The sequence below is a fragment of the Pseudorca crassidens genome, chromosome 4 (assembly GCF_039906515.1).
Source record: "Pseudorca crassidens isolate mPseCra1 chromosome 4, mPseCra1.hap1, whole genome shotgun sequence".
Lineage (NCBI taxonomy): Eukaryota > Metazoa > Chordata > Mammalia > Artiodactyla > Delphinidae > Pseudorca > Pseudorca crassidens.
The window spans coordinates 42,978,648-43,000,913 of NC_090299.1; the positions used below are offsets into that span (position 1 = coordinate 42,978,648).

A 22,266-nucleotide genomic window follows, 5' to 3' on the forward strand; every position below is an offset into this window, starting at 1 on the left:
CAACCAGGTGGACTGACTCCATCATTGAGGTGCTTTTCTCCATCTGCTGCACTAAATAAGGCCCCAGGAATGTTAACAACACTTGGATTCTGCTCCAGAACCCTCCGAACTCACTTCCCCCTTCCTCTTTCTATTTCCTCAGTCTTCTTAGATCTCCAACCCCACACTCCACCTACCATTTATGTCTTTGCTTTTCTTTTGCACTTTGACACCAGTCTCTCTTGTCCCAAACTGAACTCCCATCTTTTCTACACCTGCATCTCTCCTCCTCACCTCAGCACATTTAAGGACACTTGTCAGGGTGACATGCCTTCTACCTCACCTTCCCAGAGCTGACATTGTCAGATCCCTATTCAGACCGCCTGAGCATTGTAGGTGGGCATTAGACTTAGAGCTAGAATCCTTCCAGGTGTGCAGATGAGCATGAGGTATTACCAGTGTCAAGATTTTTTTTTTTTTGTAGCTGAGGCCCATGGGTTTTGGAGAAGCCTGGTATGGATGGTTGAAACTTGGGATTTTTTTTTTTCTTTTTATATAAATGCTGAACACGTGTATCCTTTGTCATGAAATACCAGGTTATGGATGTCTTACCTTAGCTTCAGAGAATACATTTGACCAAGGTTTCTAGAAGAAAGAAGGAAAGAAAGAAAGGAAAGAAAGAAAGAAAGAAAAAAGAAAACCTTCTCTGTAATGTTTCACAACGCTGTCCCAGTTCACTCACCATAACAACCCATGTGCCATGACAAGAAGTAGAGCATTATAAAGAGAGGCAGGATGAACAAGCTTGCCAAAGCAACTTTTGTTCTCAATTCAGCCTTGGAATTCATCATTTCTTCTTCTTTGTGTAGGTTCCAGAATTTTATGATACCTCTCCCCCTACCCAATGAGCTCTAATAGGTTTCCAGAGGGATCCAGACCTTACCATGTATCTTATTATTGAGGATATCACTTGAGTTAGCACCTCTTCCCACCATGTCTAGCAACAGTAGATTAGACAAGTGTCCAAACGACATAAATCCTCCTGGCCAACCGGAAGAAAAAGGAGGTAGAGCCAGCTTCAAGGGTTGTGATCTGTGCAGTTACACAGGGACCCATGCTCAGAGGGGCCCATGCTTGGTTTACTGTTCTTCTGTCTCTGTCTTTAAATTTTTAATTTTTGAACAAGGAGCACAGCATTTTCGTTTTTCACTGGGACCTGTAAATTATGTAGCTGGTCCTGAGTGGAAGTAAAGCATTCCAAAGCAAAGGGAGCCTTATTCTGTCAAAGGTGGCCCTGTTATATATATAAGAAATAGGTGATGGAGGCCCTGACTGTGCCCAATCTTGATCACAGGCTTTCAGCGCTTAATGGGAGCTGAAAACACCCCTGTTGGCTCCTCTTCAGTGTATTTCATATACCTGGGGAATTTTTTATCTTCTAAGTCCCGCTTCCCCAAGAAGGAAGCTAGCAGCATGCTTTCCCAGTCTTCTTTGAAGCTAGGGTGCAGACATGTGACCTGTACTTCGCTGGTCAGGTGCTCATGCAGGAGACTTCCCTTCAGGGGAAAGAGAGGTGAACATGGAGATGCCTCCAGGATTTGGCCTGATCAGAGGGGAAAAGCATGAAGAGTGGGGTGTTATTGGTGCCTTGACTGGTGCAGGCTGAGGCGACCGTGCCCAGCGGTCACTGGGCTCCGAATCTCTGCTGGGTGGATGGACGTTGTTAATTTGGGTGTGGTTTCAGGTTTCATAGTCTGGAAGTTTCATTCCCTGACTCTCCTGGAGATTCTATGAGTGCTTTCTGCTTACACTGGCTGGAGTGGATTCTGTTGTTTGCAACTGATAAGCTTCTGACTCTAACTGAAGCCCTCTCCAGCTCAAGGTGAAGGTTAGAGATGACTTGCTCAGCCATGTCTCCATATTTTGGGAGCTTATGAGGTTTTTCACTGATGAAGAGGAGCATCCCTATGTGAAATGGCAGTGGTTGCCAGTGTGCGTGTCTGGGCTTGCCAGTTTCCTGTGGTTTCTGGTGCCCTTGTGGTATACTTTCTTTCTAACTTGCAGTGGTGGACAGAAGTGCTGAGTGTCCATCACTTTACACTTCTGCTGCTGAGGTCTGAGCCACCATCTCTTCTTGTATGAATCTCAACAACTCCCCTGCTGCCCCCCCCCAAAAAAGGATACTGTCTTAGTCCACTTCGGCTGCTGCTATAATAAAATACTACAGACTGGGTAGCTTAAAAACAGTAGAAATGTATTTCTCACAGTTCTGGAGGCTGAGAAGTCCAAGATCAAGTTACCAGCAAGGTCATGTTCTGGTGAGGACCCTCCTCTTGATACGTAAGCAGGGGCATTCTTGCTGTGTCCTTACATGGAAGAATGAACTAGGGGTCTCTCTGGAGCCTCTTTGTAAAGGCACTCATCTCATTCATGAGGGCTCCACCTTCAAGGCTTAAGCACCTCCCCAAACCATCACTTCAGCCATTAGGATTTCAACATTTTGGGGATGAGTTTTGGGAGGACCACAAACATTTAGACCATAACAAGCACTGATGCCCAGGCCAACTCAGAACTCTTCATAGCTCATCCATCTTGCACTCCACCCCTTCACCTTAGAGGGTTCAACCAAACTCTATCCACAAAGCCATCTGGCTCTCCCTGTGTGCTCAGAATGCTCTAACCTTCTGCTCCACCCACTACATCTCTGCCAGTTATCTCCTGCTCATCATTTAGATCTCAGCTCAAGGGTCTCTTCCTCCATGAAGCTTTCCCTGACCACCATTCCCACTCTAGGTCAGATTCAAAGTTCTTTTCCTTATTTCGGTTTGTAATTGTACGTTTGTTAATATGAATATTGATTAACATCTGTACCTGCCCACTTACAACAAGGCCAGGGACCAGAGGTAGCATTAAAAATAACCATCATTAAAAAAAATAAAAAATAAATAACCATCACTGTGGCACAGGCCTGACCAATCAGAGCAGACACTAAATGTCCTAATCAGGAAGGCCACTAGCTTTAACAACTGGTCAGCCATGGTGAGGGTACCAGTAGCAGCCACAGCAGGGATGGGATTAACTCTCCTCATTGTATCTTCAGCCCCTGGCCCAGTGCATGGCACATAAAAAAATGTTCAATAAATATCCCTGTGAATAAATGATTGTTCTCTGTTGTTGATCCTAGATCTGCTCCAAAGCAATTCTCGGACCTAATGTGTTGGACCTTTTGTGACTGCCTAGCCTGCCCTTACTCAGGACGTGGACACCAGTTAGCCCTGCTCCCTGAAGCTACTGGTCATGCTTTCCAGCTTCCATATAGAGCAGACACTCAGGTACCTGGTAGAAGAGTGGATTCCTCCCTCCAAGCCAGGACACTCGGGGGACCACGGTGTGGTAGGACACTGGCTACACAGGGAGTGGATGGGGCTGGGAACCAGGTCAAGCTCAGAATGGGCTAAGTAAACAGGGTATGGGAAGAAAGACGGTAGAGGAACGAAGTCCAAGAAGAGCTGGCATGATGTAGAATGTTCATTGGTGTGGCTACTGCTGTGAACTGTGAGTGGTGTCAGCATCTTAGAGAGGCTGTACCCAGCTGGGCACTGTCAAACCAAGTAGCTTGCCATAACCCAGATGTGTCCTGCTTTCCCACTCCTTGGGGTCTTGAATGCGATGGTCTCTCTGCACTGATTTCCCTTCCTGCTCTGCCATCCATTTGTCAGATTTTGAGGCCCATCTTAAGCATCACCTTGTAAGGGAGTAAAATTTTCCACCCCAGAATATCTCTTTGGCATGTGGATTACCTTGAGCTGAAAATAACCAAGGCCCAAAAGACTCAGGAAGAAACTTTGAAATTCCCCCTAACTGCCTAAAAGAATTAAGAAAGAGGGCCAGTTCCCTAGAATAGAGCTATCACCAGAGATACCTGCAAAGATACGGGCTCAGTGTGGAGGGGGAAACTCAGCAGGGCTTAGAGAAAAGACAATGGGTCCACTCTGTGACCCGTTGTCTCTGCATGACCCAGCAAACATTTATTTACCAGACATTTGCTTTACTATCTTCATGTGAATTGCATTTTCACCCTTTGAAGTCCCCAACCACTACCCTCAATGTCCTCTTTCATCTTTAGCTGAAGATAGTATTTAAGGTGAAGACTTCAGTCATTTTGGTGAGTTGCTCAGTTTATCTGGGTCTCTCCCATGTATACGTTATTAAACTCCTTTTTGATTTCTCCTGCTAATCCATCTCATGTCAATTCAATTCTTAGGCCAGAAGCACCTAGAAGGGTAGAGGAAAATTTCTTCCTCCCCGACAGCCTCCTGCGTCCTCTGGTACCTCTACCACCAGAGCCTTGGCTGTTCTTTGCTCCTTTGCTGCCTCAGCCCCTGTGCATTCCCCTAAGGTGGTCCATCTTCACTGTCTTGTCATCGTTGGGACTGTGGGTTTTTGAAGACTTACTCATCATTTCCTCCCTGGCCTGACCTTGCCTGGATAAAGTGGACATTCCACATGTGGCTTTAACGAGAGAATGGATATGTGAATGAACTGGGTTTCAGAGAAGAAAACATAGGGTTGGGTGATTCTTTAATTTTCTTTTAATGTAAGTTTTGTTGAAGGAGGTCAGGGATGGTACAAGGGAAGATTAAAAGCATCACATGTCAGGCTTCCCTGGTGGCGCAGTGGTTGAGAGTCCGCCTGCCAATGCAGGGGACACGGGTTCGTACCCCGGTCCGGGAAGATCCCACATGCCGCGGAGAGGCTGGGCCCGTGAGCCATGGCCGCTGAGCCTGCGCGTCCGGAGCCTGTGCTCCGCAACGGGAGAGGCCACAACAGTGAGAGGCCCGTGTACTGCAAAAAAAAAAAAAAAAAAAAAAGCATCACATGTCATACTTTTCTGTATTTATGCTATACTTCAATAAAACGTGAAATATATAATATATTCTAGTGTGGGTGAGGGGAGTAGAAGGGAGGATGACAAGTGGCATAAGAACTTGGGATTCCTAGAAAGGAAGAGAAAGGTCCCTACTGACTTCCAATTCAGCTTGTCTCAGGGTCAGCTGGCTCCTCAGGCTAATCCCATGGAAGCCCCAGCCAAGGGCATCTCTCAGGCTAGGCTTGGAGAACACAGTGTCCACTGCCTTTGGGTTGCCTGGGTTACCAGTGGATTTACACAGTCATTCACAGCACACTGGCCTGTGACTTAATTAGATGCTGTCATTTTGAGCTCCGCGGAAAATAAAGTGTTTTATTTTTTTAAAAATAAAAATAACTTTACATTTTTAATGACATCTGATCACTTGGAAAACTTTAAACAATACAGAAAAATTAAGGAAGAAGGCGATAAATATCCTCTGTCATCCTATATGCAACGTAGCAGATTTTTCTCTATATACATTCAAACACATACTCGTGTTTTTTGAACACATGAAGCTATGTTTGATATCAGGAATACAACTGAGAGCAGAATCGTTCAACTGCAAGTTCTAGGCTTTTTACACATTAACAGGCTGATTTCAAACATTTCCTGATCTGTTTCCTCTCCAGCCTAACTTCTACAGTGCTCCCAGAGCAAGCACCCTAAGTGAGGGTCCTGACCGAATGATCTGATCCCCTACTTAAGATGTCGTAGGAAAATGGGGTGCGAGAGGATGGTCACATCCCAGGTCTCCAGTGAGTCCCTGGGACTGGCCGCCAAATGAGGGTCCTTGGCTTCATGCAGGAAAGAATTGCATTGCAGAGCGAGCTGAAGGAGAGTGAAAGCAGATTTAAAGCAGAAATACACCCTCTACAGACAGAGTGTGGGCCATCTCAGAAGATGAGAGGCCCTGAAATATGGGGTTGTTAGTGTTTATGGGCTGGATATTTTCATAGCCTAACCAGTGGGAGGATTATTCCAACTATTTTGGAGAAGGGACAGGGATTTCAAGGAATTGGGCCACTGCTCACTTTTGGCCTTTTATGGTCAGCCTCAGAACTGTCTTGGCACCTGTGGGTGTGTCATTTAGATGCTAATGCATTACAATGAGCATATGATGAGGCTCAAGGTCCCCTGGAAGTTGAATCTCCTGCCATCTTGGGCCTAGTTGGTTCTAACCAGTTTATGTCATGTCCTCAGCGGCTGTGTCCTTCTTTTAAAGGTTGTGCCATGCCCCCTTCCCTCCTGTCTCACAAACTCACCAGTGCAAAATAAAATCCATAGTTTTAAATCTAGCATTCAAGGTCTTTCCACTTGCCCCCAAACTGTCTTCCTCACCTTGTGTCCCCAGAGACCCTCCATGCTCTGCAGCCGCTTATTCTCAGTTCCCCATTCTCAACAAAACCCTCATATCCGGTCCCTTCACTCACCTCCTCCTTGAAGCCTCACTTTGTTCCAGTTTCAGATACATTTGTTTTTAATATCTCTCTGAAGGACAGTGACTTCATCCATTGTCTTTGTGTCTGTCAGAAGGCTTCACCCTGAACTATGATGACCCAGTGAGCATTTGATATGTGAAGGCATCAATACTGAATTTGCATTTAAGATTGAGCAAGATGATCAGGTTTGGGGAATATGAAGAAAAATCCTACACTACTCATGGAGCTTCCCTGGTGGCGCAGTGGTTGAGAATCTGCCTGCTAATGCAGGGGACACGGGTTTGAGCCCTGGTCTGGAAGGATCCCACATGCCGCGGAGCAACTAGGCCCATGAGCCACAACTACTGAGCCTGCGCATCTGGAGCCTGTGCTCCGCAACGAGAGGCCACGATAGTGAGAGGCCCGCGCACCGCGATGAAGAGTGGCCCCCGCTTGCCACCACTAGAGAAAGCCCTCGCACAGAAACGAAGACCCAACACAGCAAAAATAAATTAATTAATTAATAAACTCCTACCCCCAACATCTTAAAAAAAAAAAAATCCTACACTGCTCTTGTTGACCGCAAGTTCACGTGTCCGAAGCACAGTGAGGCCAAATGAAAGGAAACATCGGAGTTTGGAGCAGGGAAAGGTTTATTGCAGGACCGAGCAAGGAGAATGGGTGACTCATGCTCAAATACCCCAGACTCCTCAATGGGTTTGGGGGAATAGGTTTTATAGGCAAAATTTGGGGTGAGGGATGCAGGGTGTGTGACTTTCCTCTGATTGGTTGGTGATGAGATAACAGGATGGTGTTCCAAGAATCTCAATCATCAGCCTTCTGGTTCCAACCAGTCTTCGGTCTCAGTGTGTGGTTACCACCCAAGTGGAGGGTTCCTGTAGAAGAGCTCAAAGATGTATTGTCATGTATGTCCCCTGGGGAGGAACTAGGTCTCTGCTTTATTGCCAAACTATTGTTTCTTAACTGATTTTCCTTTGTTTCTATAACACATTCTCTCACTTCCCAGATTAGCAACTGTTGAAATCTGCCCTTTGGTTCAGGGAAGGTCTAGGGGGCTGAAGACTTTTTCTTGCAAATAAGAAATGGGGACACAGAAAGGATTTTGTACCCAGGAGGGCCCCACAGTGTCCTGCTCCATTTCACTACTCCTCCTGGGTTTCCCCTTTACTAGCCACACAGAACACCTCACTTCTGACACTTCTGGTTGCCAGATATGTGGGGTTTTTCCCACATCAAGGAATTCTCTGACACCAGCCGCGTGTCCTACATTTCAGCTTGATTCAGATGCTATCTACCTGGAGACAGCGTTAGATTCCACAGGTTAAGGGCTCAGTCCCACAAGACTGCCCCTCCCCTCCTCCACCAAGCCAGTTGTCAGCCCATGTTTGTTACTGAACCAAACTTGGGTCTGGTGGTCCATGCACAGTAAAGCCAATCTACTGACACTGGGTCGTGGTAAAGGAAAGTGCAGCGTGTATTGTAAGATGCCATACAAGGAGTCCAGAACAGCTAGTGCTCAAAAAAGCCCGAACTCCCTGATGCGGTTCAGCAAAGCAGTGTTAAAGGCCAGGTAAGGGAGGGGAGTTGCAGGGTATATGGTCAGCTCGTGCACAATTCTCTGATTGGTTGAAGGTGAGGTAACAGGGCAGTGTCATAATGATAACTAACATTATCAATCCTCAGGCTCCAGGAAGTCTGGGGGCTACGTGCTCATGGTCATCAAGTAGTCAACATCTTCCATTTGCTGGGGGTTTTAGCATCTGAAAAAACAACTCAAGAAATGTGCATCAGATACTGTTAACTAGGTACTTCAGAGAGGAGCTACGGCAGAGGATATGGGGGTGGGGTCTGTCCTGGGAAAGCCCCATAGTGTCCTGCTCCTTTACAGGTTGTCACCTGTGCTTCTGACTGACCAGCTATAGATCAGCGGTTCCTATGACCTCCTCTTTGTGTTTGATTCATGTGCTGAAGTGGGTCACATGACTCAGGTCACATAACTCTAGTGTTTACTCACTAGATTACCATTTAATACAAAGTATGTAACTTAGGAACAGACAGATGGAAGAGATGCAGAGGACAAGGTACGGGGAAAGGGCACGGAGCTTCCACGCCCTCTGCAAGCCCCACTTCTGCCACATCTCTGTGGATTCACAAACCTGGAAGCTCTCCTATGGAGCCTTCCTTACACAGGCATGATTGATTAAATCATTGGCCATTGGTGATTGGACTCAAACTCCAGCCCTTCTTCCCTCCCCTGAGGTCAAGGGGGTGAAATTGAAAGTTCCAATCCTCTGGTCATGTGGTCGGTTCCCCTGACAAGCAGCCTCCATTTTTACCTGTCGGCTTTCCAAAATTTCACTCATTAAGATAACAAAGACACATTTACTGCCCTCCTCAGGAAATTCCAAGGTTTTTAGGAGCTCTGTGCCAGGAGCAGGGATGAAGACCAAACCTGTATTTCTTATTATAAATCACAATATTACAGGGAACCAAATGGGGTTGCAGCCCAACATTGTGGCTAAGAGCAGATTCTGTTAGGTGTGAATGAAAAATATTGCCCCGCCATATCAGTAAACAAAGGATGTTGCAGCCATCAAGCCATCAGCCACTGCAGTCACCTTCCAACGATGCGCTTTGAGGAGACTCAGGTCGAGACAGCACAAGATACTGGCCGCAGACGGCTGAGGTGCATAGCAAAAGAATGATTTCAGTGAACCCAGACTCTTGCATCTTCCCATATATAGAAAAGCGCTAAATTCCTTAACTCAAGATATCTGGATTTTTTAAATTAACAGTAATCTTTTGATGTTCCACTACCTGGTCTTTGCTGCAGAAACTCCTCTGTATCCTGGCTCCTCCCTTACCTCTTTGGAGCAGTCCCTCAGAGCTATTTGAGATGCTGCATTCTGGGCTTAAGTCCTCAGTTTTGTCTGCCGAATGAAACATAATTCTCAACTTTTACGTCGTGCATTTTTTTCAGTCGACATAGGTCTGGCCAGTCCTGCCTCTATCACTTGCTAGCTGTGTGGCCCCGGGCAGATCATGTATGTCTCCAAGTTGCATCACCTTGTTGTAAATAGGGATTACAAGTACTCAGAATGAAATTGGTCCATGTGCATAAAGAACCCAGGACAGTGCCAGGCCTGTGATAAGTGAGCACTGTGTCAGTGTTAGTTGCTAATATTGTTATTGAGACAGGAGGGAAGGGGGTAGGGCACAACCTTTTAAAAGAATGACATAGCCATTGAGGCTATGACATAAACTGGTTAGAACCAATTATGCCCACGATGGTGGGAGATTCGACTTCCAGTAGAACGTGAGCCTCATTATATGCTCACTGTAATGCGGTAGCATGCTATATGACACACCCACAAGCGCCATGACAGTTTCGAGGCCAACCATGAAAGGCCAAAAAGGGGGCTGTGGCCCAATTCCTGGAAATCTCTGCCCCTTCCCCAAATAGTTGGAATAAGCCTCCCACTTAGCTTATAGAATTGCCCAGCCCATAGAAACTAACCACCCCGTATTTCAGGGCTTCTCGCCTTCTAAGATGGCCAACACTCTGTCTATGGAGTGTGTATCTCCCTAAATAAACCGGCTTTCCCACTTAATTCTTGGGGCAGAGTCCCCTGCCTGCCCTCTTGTATCTCTCACAAGGGTCCTGTATTAATAAATCTACTTCTTGCCTATCCCTCTGCCTCTCGCTGAATTCCTTCTGCGTTGAGACATAAAGAACATGAGCTTCAGTAAGTCCTGATACCAGGTGAGTGATTTTAATTAAAAGACAGCGGGTTTGACCCCCGGCCCGTGGGTTCAAGTTCTAATCTGAGTTTTGGCTGGTTTCAAGTGCCAGTCTGAGGTGTGCGCTTTCATTATTACTACTAGAGATGTTTGATACTTATCTAAACACTATCTACCAATACAGTACTTTCTAGTGCAGTCCAGAGATTACTGTGCAGCAGGCACTGTGCCAAGTACCTTCATAGGTGCCCTTTTTAGTCCTCACCGCCCCATGAGATCAGTTCTATTATATCCTGTTTTACGAGGAGAAACTGTAGAAGGAGAGAGTTTCATTACATGGCTAAGATCACACAACTCCAGCATCTCTGAGAGTTCCTCCTGCCCTGGGCAGGGATGGTGGCAGCCAGCCTTAGCAGAAGTAGTGATATACCAGCTCTGCTTCTTCATGAACTGACATCCAGTGCTAGCACCAAGCCTGGCACTTAGTAGGTACTTAATGCATATCTTCTGAGTGACTGAATAATGATTGGCATTTGACCACAAACGAAATGCTTACGAAAGGCCCCAGAGCACAAGAGAGAGAGCTGGGCAGGCAGGTTGAGGAACTGAGTACTAGTCTATTCTGTTCTGTTCTGGGTCTCCTTGGTAGCCACCCTAAAAATTGGTCATTTTCCCTCTAGCACGACATACTTGATAACAAGTGACTTTCGGAACCTGAAGAGGAATGGTAGAAACTATGATGGTGAAGATGGTTAACTTAAAATGATAAAATTTGCAGTTACTTTACCAGCAAAATGGGTTTATCTGGGAGCAGCAAAGAATTGCAATTCAGGACAGGCAAGTATGGCAACCATATGCAAGCCCAGTAGAGCAAAAGAGAGGGAACTATTTTATAGAGGAATAGGGGAAGTTAAGACGGGCTGTTATAAACAAAAAGTCCACTGGAGGAAACTGGGAGTTCGAAGTATGGTGGCTTTTCATTGGCTGAGTTGTGACAGTCTCTCATTGGCTGAGTTGTTGCCAGGCGAGGAGAAAAATTTTCTCCCTTCTGCTGGCAGTAGTAAAGTAGTGTCATTTCCTGTAGGAGATGCAAGATACATCTCTTCCTTTTGGGATCTGTATTGACTTAGAGTGGTACCTGCATGAGAATTCCCCTTCAGCCCTCCTGACTCCGTTTTAGTGAGGTTTCCCTTTATTAATTTTGACATGATACTGACAGCTCAGCAATTCTCAAATGCCTTTGACTCCCACAGAAAGGAAGCCAAAATCTCCAGCGACCCTGGCTGAGGTCGGTCCGTGTCAACGTCCCTCAAAAACTTCAGAAGCAACAGGACAAAATAGAAGCCCAATTTGAAAAGGAATTTCAGACCTTTGAGATAAAGTGTAATGTTTATGAGCCTTTCCTTGCTAAGATATTCACTCTGTATGGTGCACGTATTAATGTAGTGGAGGGACGTGCACAAAGATGAGAAAATGTGATGTTAAAGAGGGAGGACCTGGATTCTGAGGCATCTGAGGTAAATTAAAAAGAAAAAGAATGGTAAAAAATCCTTAAAACATTCCTGAATATTGATTGATTTAACAAATATTTTGGAAGGCACAGGACTTTGATCAAAAAATGAGGTGACCCTCTCCTGGTGATCTTCAGAGACGTGTAGTGGGAGTGATCACATCTTGGCCGGCTGATCAGTTACATGTCTGAAATTCCCCTTGAACACAAATGTTGCGGACTAAATTGGGTTCCTCCCCGGTTCATGTTTTGTTATGGCAGCCCCAGCAAACTAATACAACAATGAATGTTTCAAAAGTAAGATGTAGAGGCAGAACTGTGCTGAAGTGAAAACCAGCTTTCTCAACTCCTTCTTCTGTGAGATAATGAAAATTGAGGTTTGCAAGAGTGCTAAATAGATACGGTGAATAAAGAGTGTCACTTAGAGAAGAATTCGTGGCCTCACTCCATGTGGGACAGTCCAAAGCAGAGCTGAACCAGCCCTGAATAGTATTCTTCCATTTATTTAGTCTTTCCAAAATTCCTCAGTGCCCGAAAGTGGAACTCATGAAAACGAAACTTCACTGAAGACTTTGCAATTGCTAGAACTTCATTTATAGGCTTTTGAAATACAGAGCTCAGTTTTACACTTTACACAAGGAGACTTGTGGCACCAAAGAAAAGGGTAAACTCAAACACTTTACTGGCCAGCAGGGCTCAACTATTGTTGAGACTGGGAAGCTGTCTTTTTAAGACCTGGCCAGGGTTCTGAACATCCACATTAATAACCAATGAAGCAGGTGGCAGGATCTGCACTATGCTAATTTCAACACAACTATTCATTACTTATAGCCTTATGTTTCTGTGTTTTCTTGGTAGAGTCTATCCCCAAATTCGTCCCAATAATAAGAAATGTGTATGTATGAAATCGCTTTACTTAGAATTTCAGGAATATAGTTTTTTTTTCCCCAAAAGATGTGGATTGAAGCAGATTCCCCAAATCATATTTTCATTGTTATGTTATTTTCGTCCGTTCAAATTCCCATTGTCATGTAACTGTTAAAGGGTCGCTGTCAAAATTACCCAAAGTCTTCACTCAAATTATTTATTTACTTGAGAAAAATGCATGTCAAAAAGCCATTCCAAGTGTGTGTGTTTCTGACCTGTGCGGAAATAGAAAGGCTTTAATTTGACTTGTATCAGCTGCACCTGCATGATTTTGTGATAGAAATGTGACGTGATAATTCTAAGATGCGGCTTGTAAAATTTTGCTATTTGGGAATAGCTGGCACATAGTTAAAATCTCTTGGAAGAACACATTAAGCTTGTTTGGACTGGATTCTGTGTGACACAGTGATCTGCACAGAATTATAATCAGAATGGAGTTCTTGTTTACCACTGCTGCTGTTAGTAGAATTTAGGAGGGTTAGAGAGAGGTGGGGAGGGAGAGAGACTCTCCTGACCCTGATAATTAAACTAGGAATTGCTCTCTATTTTTATGTGTGTGATGGAGACACAGGGTGCTTTGGGATGGCAGAGTGGGGACCTAACTCGATGTAACATCAGGGAAGGAAGGCTTCCTAGAGGAAGTGACCTCTAAGTGGAGATGGGAAAGATAAGGGCTATTCAGCCAGATGAGAGGTGGGGGCATGAGGAGGTGCGTTGAAAGTATTTCCAGGCATAGAGACTAATATGTACAAAGGTTTATGTCCTCAACTTATTGAGTCTGTCTTAAATGTTTGCACTTTGTTTATTTAACACCTTTATACTACTCAGCCAATAGTTGTTGGTTATCTTGATTAGGAGTCCTGGGAGAGGTAGTGACTGTTGGAGGTGTCATATCCAAGAACCCAGGACTGTTCGAATTTCTCCCCTCTCCTCCAGTGGAGTTGCCAAACATGCTACAGGCAAGCCCAAGCACAGATTGGAAACTGACAATTATTATTTAACCACTCGATTGTCAGGCTGCTGATTAGGGACAACCCTGGCTAAGCTGAGTGAATGTGCCCCAGAGCACATCACTCTCATGATGTGGTCACCTCGCCCACGAGTAAAAGTGGCTCAAGAATTCCTTGCTCCCAGAAATCATATCAGGATCTGCTCCTTCCTGAAAGGGGGTGACAGGGCATTGGGGTGTGGAAGGAGGTGAGGCTAGGCAGATTAAGTAGGGAGAAGTGCTGAAACGTTCTGTCTGTACCCTCGATAATCTTCATGAAAAGTCACAGTGATAGACATGGAAGCAACCTAAATGTTCATTGACAGATGAATGTGTAAAGAAGATGTGGTGCATATATACAATGGACTATTACTTAGCCATAGAAAAAAATGAAATTATGCCTTTTGCAGCAAGATGGATGGACCTGGAGATTATTATACTAAGTGAAGAAAGCCAGACAGAGAAAGATGAATATCATATGACATCACTTATATGTGGGATCTAAAAAAATGATACAAATGAACTTATTTACAAAACAGAAACAGACTCTCAGTCTTCAAAAAAAAACTTATGGTTACCAAAAGGGAAATGTAGGTGGGGGAGGGATAAACTGAGAGTTTGGGAATAACATATACACACTACTATATATAAAATAGATAATCAACAAGGACCCACTGTATGGCACAGGGAACTTTACTCAATATTCTGTAATAAACTATATGGGAAAAAAATCTGAAAAAGAATGGATATATGTATATGAATAAGTGAATCATTTTGCTGTACACCTGAAACTAACACAACATTGTCAATCAACTATACTCTAATATAAAATAAAAACTAAAAAAAAAAAGGTCACAGTGATAGATGCCCAGAAGCTCTCAGACTTCAAAGGGGCTCACAACGTAGTTGAGGAGGGGTACAACTGACAGCATTATTGAGAGTATGTTTGTCAATGGTCCACAGGGGCCACATTTGACCCATCACTTGCTTTTGTACAACCCAAAAGCCACGAGGGGGTTTTACATTTTTAACTAGTTGGAAAAAGCAAAAGAAGAACAATATTTCATGACGTGGAAATGACATGAAGTTCAAATTTCAGTGTCCGGAAGTAAAGTTTTATTGGAACCCAGCCACGTTCACTTGTTTACATATTGTCTGTGGCTGCTTCTGAGATACAGTAGCAGAATTGAGTAGTTGCAACAGAGATTGTATGACCAGCAAAGTTGAAAGTACTTATTATTGGGCCCTTTAAAGAAAATGCGAACTGACCTATGACCTAAAAGTCTGAGGCGGGCTTCCCTGGTGGCGCAGTGGTTGAGAGTCCGCCTAACGATGCAGGGGACACGGGTTCGTGCCCCGGTCCGGGAAGATCTCACATGCCGCGGAGCGGCTGGGCCCGTGAGCCATGGCCGCTGAGCCTGTGCGTCCGGAGCCTGTGCTCCACAATGGGAGAGGCCACAAGAGTGAGAGGCCTGCGTACTGCAAAAAAATAAAAAATAAAAAAGTCTGAGGAAGTCAGTAGCCCCCAGCCCAGTTGCTACACTGGGAGAAGCATGGACAGTCTGGTTGGTGCCTCATGGCTCCACTCTCTCCTTCCTTCAGACACGTGATGCAAACCAATAATATTACCTTTCCTCCTAACATTCTCAGCTCTGTTGTCACAGCTGTGACAAGCCCGTGACAAGCAATTTCTCAGCGAGAAGGAGGAGAAGGTCTTTTTTCCCCAGGCTTTTGTTGAGCTGTTTTCCCTGGAGAGCTTGAGAATAAAGGAATCTCTTTTATTAATTGTGCCAGATTAAGATGTTGACTGACTTAACGACTTAGTCAGAAGTTATACTGACTTTCCTCAAAAGCAGACCCGGTGACAGAAAATAAGTCCAAGTAAATTCCAAGTCAGTTTGGGAAGTGCTCCCAAGAAACGCTGGTGAGGGAGTGGAAAGTGAGTCAGGGAGGGCAGCAAGGCAATCCAGGTTATCAGGGGAGCAACTGTAGACAGTGTAGAACATACTTCAGAGTTTCTGCACCTGAGAATGGGAGGAGGTTGAGATATTTTTCTACCCATCAGTCATGGATGGAGGACGGCTCCCACGAGGACCTCTGGTCTACACCATAGTGGCAACCGCCAGCAGGAGCAGAGATGGGACACCGATGGTGGCAGTGTGATGCCATTTGCTCTTTTGTCCCCGAGCCTGTGCCTGTGGCAGTTGCACAAATGTTAACTCTCTGGCCTGAGATCTGTGACAGAAATTGCCAGTCATAAAGGATATCGGTAAATTATTACAAAACAAAAGTATACACATGGGCATCGCAACAAAGCACGTCAGGGGATTATTGGAATTTTTCTAAGAATCTAGAGTCTCTGGTTTTGAAAACTGCTGCAACATTCCAAAGCAAATATCCACAGGCTTAGGGATAAAGCTAAATGTAAAGATCGATGCAATGGACAGAAAATAAACGGTATGTTCACATGAAGCTCTAGATGAACTAATGATTAATGAGAAACCATTTTAAAGAGGGTTTTTCCCTGTAATTTAAGGTACAGTGAAAGAATGAATAAAGAAGCACTTAGAATTATGTACAAATCATGAAGCCACTTCTGGTTTGTTACACAAGTTATAGAAACCATCAGAGGAAGCATCAAAATGCTATTGTATAGCTTAACACTTGAAACCGAATTCAGACTTACACAGAAGTTCCTTGAGAAACAGCCAGTACAAGAGGAACACTCTGACTGTCCTCTGTCCTCCTGCAAGCAGGAGTTAAATCTCCCACATGAAAGGTACCCTCCCTGTCCCAAGAGGTTAGAAGGCATCCTTATCACCAGAAATAGAAAATTTGGACTAAGGAGGCTGTATAAACAAAGCCTGTTACTTCTTCACTAATTTACTACTCTAAACCCAAAACCCTTTTTCTTGTTAGTTCTTTACAAATTACTGTGTCTACAAGGTATAAAAGCTTTCTGCTTTGGTCACTTCTTTGTGTCTCATAATTTAATGGGGCTCCTGTATGTATGAAATTAAATTTGTTTTTCTCCTGTTAATCTATCTTATGTTCATTTAATTATTAGACCAGCCAAAGAATCTAGAACGGAGGAAGGGCAAAATTTCCACCCTTACAGTGCCCTCTTGTTATTAGAGACATTAAAAGTCAAAAGCATTCCAAGTTATACAGTTAATGGATCCAAGCCATATACCCAAGGGTGGTTTGTGCTGTTTTCAACATCCACTGAAGTCTTCCAAGGGGCATACTTCTTTCATAGCCATAGGAGGTGCAAGATGTAAGATGTTCTTTATTTTGTAGGGCACATCTTGACATGCCCCAGACCACTGGCTCACTCTAACTTTACTGCTGAATCTTTATAGGGTTGTTTTATCTCCCACATTCTAGCTTGCAAGTGTTTTACCAGGGCATCTAGGAGACTTTCTACTTCATACTACTAGTTTTAGCCAGCATGATATCAATATAAGGGGCCAGACTGTTGTTAGACAGAATGTTTAGACAATCAAGGTCTTTTTAGACTGTCCAGGGATCTAGAGCAGTAGAGCTACCATAGCCCTTGGGCAAGATGGTGAGCCCCTGCATGTTCCAGGTGAGCGTGAACTGCTTCTGGTCCTTCTTACCAAAGGAGATTGAAAATAAGGCATTCGAAGCATACCAAGTGCCCAAATCTGCGATAATTTACTCTAATAAAGATACTACCGGGCTTCCCTGGTGGCGCAGTAGCTGAGAGTCCGCCTGCCGATGCAGGGGACACAGGTTCGTGCCCTGGTCCAGGAAGATCCCACATGCCGCAGAGCGGCTGGGCCCGTGAGCCATGGCCGCTGAGCCTGTGCGTCCGGAGCCTGTGCTTCGCAATGGGAGAGGCCACCACAGTGAGAGGCCCGCATACCACAAAAAAAAAAAAAAAAAAAAAAGATACTACCTTCTGGCATTGCAACTACGAATTGGGATTATCACTTGATTAAATATATAATAGCCTGCTGCCTTCTGACATAATCCATCTAGTGTTTGGTTTTTGCAGGGTCTAGACTGAATTAAATGAGAATATGGTGGAATAATCCACCCTACTTTATTTTTTTGAGACTTTGAGGGTGGTCTTAAGCTCTTGCATTGCACCTGGGATGTGGTCCTGCTTCTGGAATGGAGGTCAGTTTCAGAGGCTTCCATTTGGTCTTTCCTACTGTAATAGCTATTACAGGTCAAGGAACCAATGTGAGAAGGGCTAGGGAAATGACCACTGGATGGGTCCCTGGACAATGGGACCCACTGTGATAAACTTTGGCCAGGAGTCCATTAGTTACCTGGCCTCAGTAAGCCCTTATTTAACTAAGGGGGGGCCGTGACTGTGTTTTGGGTCTTGTAGCTGTGACAGTTCAAATTTTATAGTCAGTGGTCATAAGAAGGTCAGAATATTTCCATTCTTCTAATGTGCAGTAACTCAGATAAATGGCCATAGGTCATTTTGAAGGAAAGGTTGAGAGAATCACTATTTTATATACTTGCTGTGGCATTGCAGGACATTTCCTCCCCCTTAAACGATTGGATCTGGGTCTGAGGTTCCAGATACAGGTCCGGGGATTGGGTGAATAATTGTGATCCCCCACTGTAATAGCGAACATCAGCCTTTGGCTCATTTGCTCTATATCACTCTTTTTTTTTTTTTTTTTTTTGCAGTACGCGGGCCTCTCACTTCTGTGGCCTCTCCCGTTGTGGAGCACAGGCTCCGGTTGTGCAGGCTCAGTGGCCATGGCCCACGGGCCCAGCCGCTCCGCAGCATGTGGAATCTTCCCAGACCGGGGCACGAACCCATGTCCCCTGCATTGGCAGGCGAACTCTCAACCACTGCGCCACCAGGGAAGCCCTATATCACTCTTGATTGTAAAGGTCAAGCAACATTCTCATTGATTGCCCACAGCTATATCTTGCTCTAAGGAGCTATAGGATCTATTAGCCTCTGTGGCAGATTCCTTCCTGCCAGGCCCCCATTTGCCATGTCAACTCATTGCCATATGGCAGTCATATCTGCCTTGCCTATGCCAGTTAAGTGTTGCCTCCCAGTCTCTGCAATTCTGGACTCCTGTTTTTCCTCTTGGCGCTAGGAAGCACAATCCCATGGCAACATCACTACCACCATCCCTGGCCTTCAGAACACAGGCACTTAAGAGCTTCTCCGTGAGGACAGTACCCCCATCACTAGCACATTCTTTATTGTTTTAACAAAGAGCATCTCTGGGCGCTCTGAGGGAACATAGTCAGCTGGATGTGTTATATATTCTTTCCAGCATGCCCATCTCTCTGAGCCTTTAACCCCTTTCTTACTACTCTGCCAAAGTAAAATAATAAATAAATCTTATCTCATTTACTTCAGGGCATCTTTTATTCCAGATTTCAATGAACCATTCCAACAATGTTATTAGGACTAGGTCCTAGGTGTCCTTGTCAGATTGTTAAATTTTGAATTATGGGAGAGCGTCCCCTTATCAATACATTTTTTTTTCTTTTTTAATTAATTAATTAATTAATTATATTTGTTTTCAGCTGCGTTGGGTCTTCGTTGCTGCGCATGGGCTTTCTCTAGTTGCATTGAGCAGGGGCTACTCTGTGTTGTGGTGCACAGGCATCTCACTGCAGTGGCTTTCCTTGTTGCAGAGCACGGGCTCTAGGGAGCGTGGGCTTCAGCAGTTGTGGCACACGGGCTCAGCAGTTGTGGCTCACAGTCTCCAGAGTGTAGGCTCAGTAGTTGTGGCGCACGGGCTTATTTGCTCCGCGGCATGTGGGATCTTCCCGGACCAGGGCTCCAACCCGTGTCCCCTGCATTGGCAGGTGTATTCTTAACCCCTGTGCCACCAGGGAAGCCCCGAACCTAGTTATGATCTAAAAGCAACGAAGGGAGTCAGGTCCTGAAGAGGGCAAGAATCACCCTGCCATGTGAAGCCTGTGCACATCTTCAGGCAAAGGGAGCTGCTGTCCTCCAGAAAGGAAGAGAAAGCCAGTCCTACCAACTCTGGGGGTTCAAGGTTTTCAATCACATATACAAAGATGTGCCCATCCTGAGTCTCAGGGTCTCACTCCTTGCCTGGAAGGGATGTAGACCTACCAGGGCTATGAATTCAGATTTCTTGTCACTCTGCTCTGCTCACGGTGAACATACTGGGCTCACATGATGTTCAGCACAGTCTGCCCTGCAGCTGCAGGAGGTGAGTGTCTCCTTAAATGCACCATAGAGGTCTTCTAGCCTCCCACCATACCTTAGTTGATAGCTGGCTGACCTGATTCTATCATTTTCTTCCCTTAGCACTTTGGGGGTAGCAGAAAGCAACCTCCACATTCCTTATAATACTATTTTCCTTACATCTCTCAGTGGCTCAGATAGTATATAAATGGATGCATCCATTTCACTGAGCCCATGAGCTTCCCTCCTGTGATGGTCCTAGTGATTGTAATGCCACTGCATGTCAGGGGAGGGGTACATTGAGACCAGGGAGGGAAGAAGCCAATAAAGGATGGATTTCCAGGCAAATTGTCACTGAGGGCAACTGGAACTTGATCCTGCAGGCAGCTTTGGGCTGACAGGGTAGAACACTTCAGAGACACATGTGAGCTGAGGTCTTTATTCTTCATTCCAGTCAGTCATTGGTTGAGGGCTGCTCCCAGGGAGGGTGTGAATTCCTGGGCACTTTCAAGCTACCCTGTGTGTGGATAGAGCAGGTATTGGAAGTCAGAGAAAGCTCCCAGACAAAGAGTTGCAGGTGCCTCCCCTGGGCAGCTGGACAAGTGCCCGGAAACTGCCCAAGTGGGTAAGCATCACACACCAGCATTATCTGCTATGGTTGGTTTCTTTCTCACTTGATTTAAATACTTCCCAGTTGAGATAAGGGATTTTATTTAGGGATTCTCTCTGGGATCCTTTCAATTTTGCCTCTGCCTCAAAATCCCTTCTTGCTACAGTACTGCCTAATTCATGGCAGACTTCCTACTCTATCACTTTCCTGGTCACTTTCTTATTTTTCAAAGCAAAGGATACCTTTGAAAATAAAGGTATTTATTTCATTAAAATGACGGAGCTTCCTTGTTTAAAATGATAACAAACCCAAAATGTAGCAGATGTGGCTTTCTCTAGCAAATGACAGTGAGGAATAGTTAGCAATCCATTCCTACCCCTTCAGGTGGAAGAATTTTAATATGTATCTCTGCTCAAAACTAGAGAGAGGTTCATTAATTATTTGTAAAAGACAGCAGGATGAAGAAGATACAGATCTTAAACCTCAAGGAACTACTATTCAGAACTGTGCTGTCCACTGTGGTAGCCACTAGCCCCTTGTGTCTACTGAGCATCCCAACTGAGATGTCTTATAAATATAAAATAAACACCATATGTCAGAAACTTAGTACAAAGAAAAAAGAATGTAAGCAATCACATTAATAATTCTTATATTCACTGTATGTTGAAATGATGTTTTGGATTGGTTGGGTTAAATAAAATATATTATTAAAATTAATTATGCCTGTTTCTTTTTGCTTTTTTAAAAAAATATGGCTACTGGAAAAATTAAAATTACATCTATGGCTCACATTATATTTCTACTGGACAGTGCTGATCTAGAAAGAATTATCACATGGCCCGCCATGAACTACACTGTGAGTCAAAAGTCCACAAATTTGAGCCCTCAGGACAGTTAAGCTATTTCTGAATTCTTGAAGAGGGAACAATTAATTAAAAAATGAAACCGTTGTGCACTTCTCACCAATTTACCTGTCACAGCAAATTATTTGATTCACCAATTAGGGCAAGTCATGTAATCTCACCAAATCTGTGTCCTAATTGAAAGGGAACAAAATCCAGTATTAAAGATTGGTGACATGTTGATAACTGTTTAAGTCAGACGAAAGATGTAGCGGGGTTCATTTCTGGTCTCTCTACTTTTGTGTGTTTGAAAAGCTAAGTAAAATCTAAAAAGAAGCAAACAAACAAAACAAAACACTAAAACAAAATGAAACAACAACATAAAACCCCAGCAGAGTATTAATTACCATCCTAAGAGCTCCAGTTATATTGCTATAAAAATCCCAGCCCTATATCCTAAAGGTTTTGTGAATAAGCTAGAAGACCAGAAATGACTGGACAATATTAGCTAACAATGATGACGTATTTGCTGTGTGTCTGGAGCAGTTCTAAGTGTTTTCCATGCAGTACCTCTTTTGAGCCTCGCACTGCAATTTATAGTTAATAATATCCCCCCTCCCCCTTTTTAAGGTGAGAAAACTCAGGAGCGTAGAGCAGGAAAATAAGTCAGCGAGATACCACATCTAGGAAATTACAGAGCCAGGACTCAAACCCAGCGAAGTAATTCTAGAACTTGTACTCTTAACAACTATGTTGGATCATCCATGTAGTTACTATTTGCCAGAATCATCCTCATCTTTATCAACTTCTATCTGCAGGCTCTAATTAATGTATTTCTTTAATTGCCAAAAAATTAAGAAATGTATTAAGTGAAAGTACCTTTGCCACATTTCATTCACTAGAGATAACTGATCTGAGTGTAGTGGATACTTTTCCAAATTTTTCCTATTTACACATAGCTTATATTCGAGTGCTTGCTTCGTGCCAGGCAGAGTTCTAACTGCTTTACATGTATTAACTCATTAATCCCCACATACATGTTGATTTCAGGGGCGAAGGTCTGAGACTTTCGTTACTGACCAGTTAGTATGAACCCTGGCTGCAAGATTCCAGAAACCTGTACTGGAGCTCAAGTGCTGCCCTGCA

General features: G+C 44.4%; 1 protein-coding gene across 1 annotated transcript in view; it reads left to right on the top strand.

Moving 5' to 3' along the window:
* BST1 (bone marrow stromal cell antigen 1) overlaps positions 1–4,777 on the top strand; it is a 35,335-nt gene extending 30,558 nt beyond the window's left edge. Inside the window, exon 9 of the mRNA XM_067735574.1 lies at positions 3,164–4,777. Within this exon, the coding sequence (XP_067591675.1) occupies positions 3,164–3,437 (274 nt within the window). The 3' untranslated portion in view covers positions 3,438–4,777. The remainder of the gene's footprint in view (positions 1–3,163) is intronic.
* Positions 4,778–22,266: the final 17,489 nt, after the last annotated feature.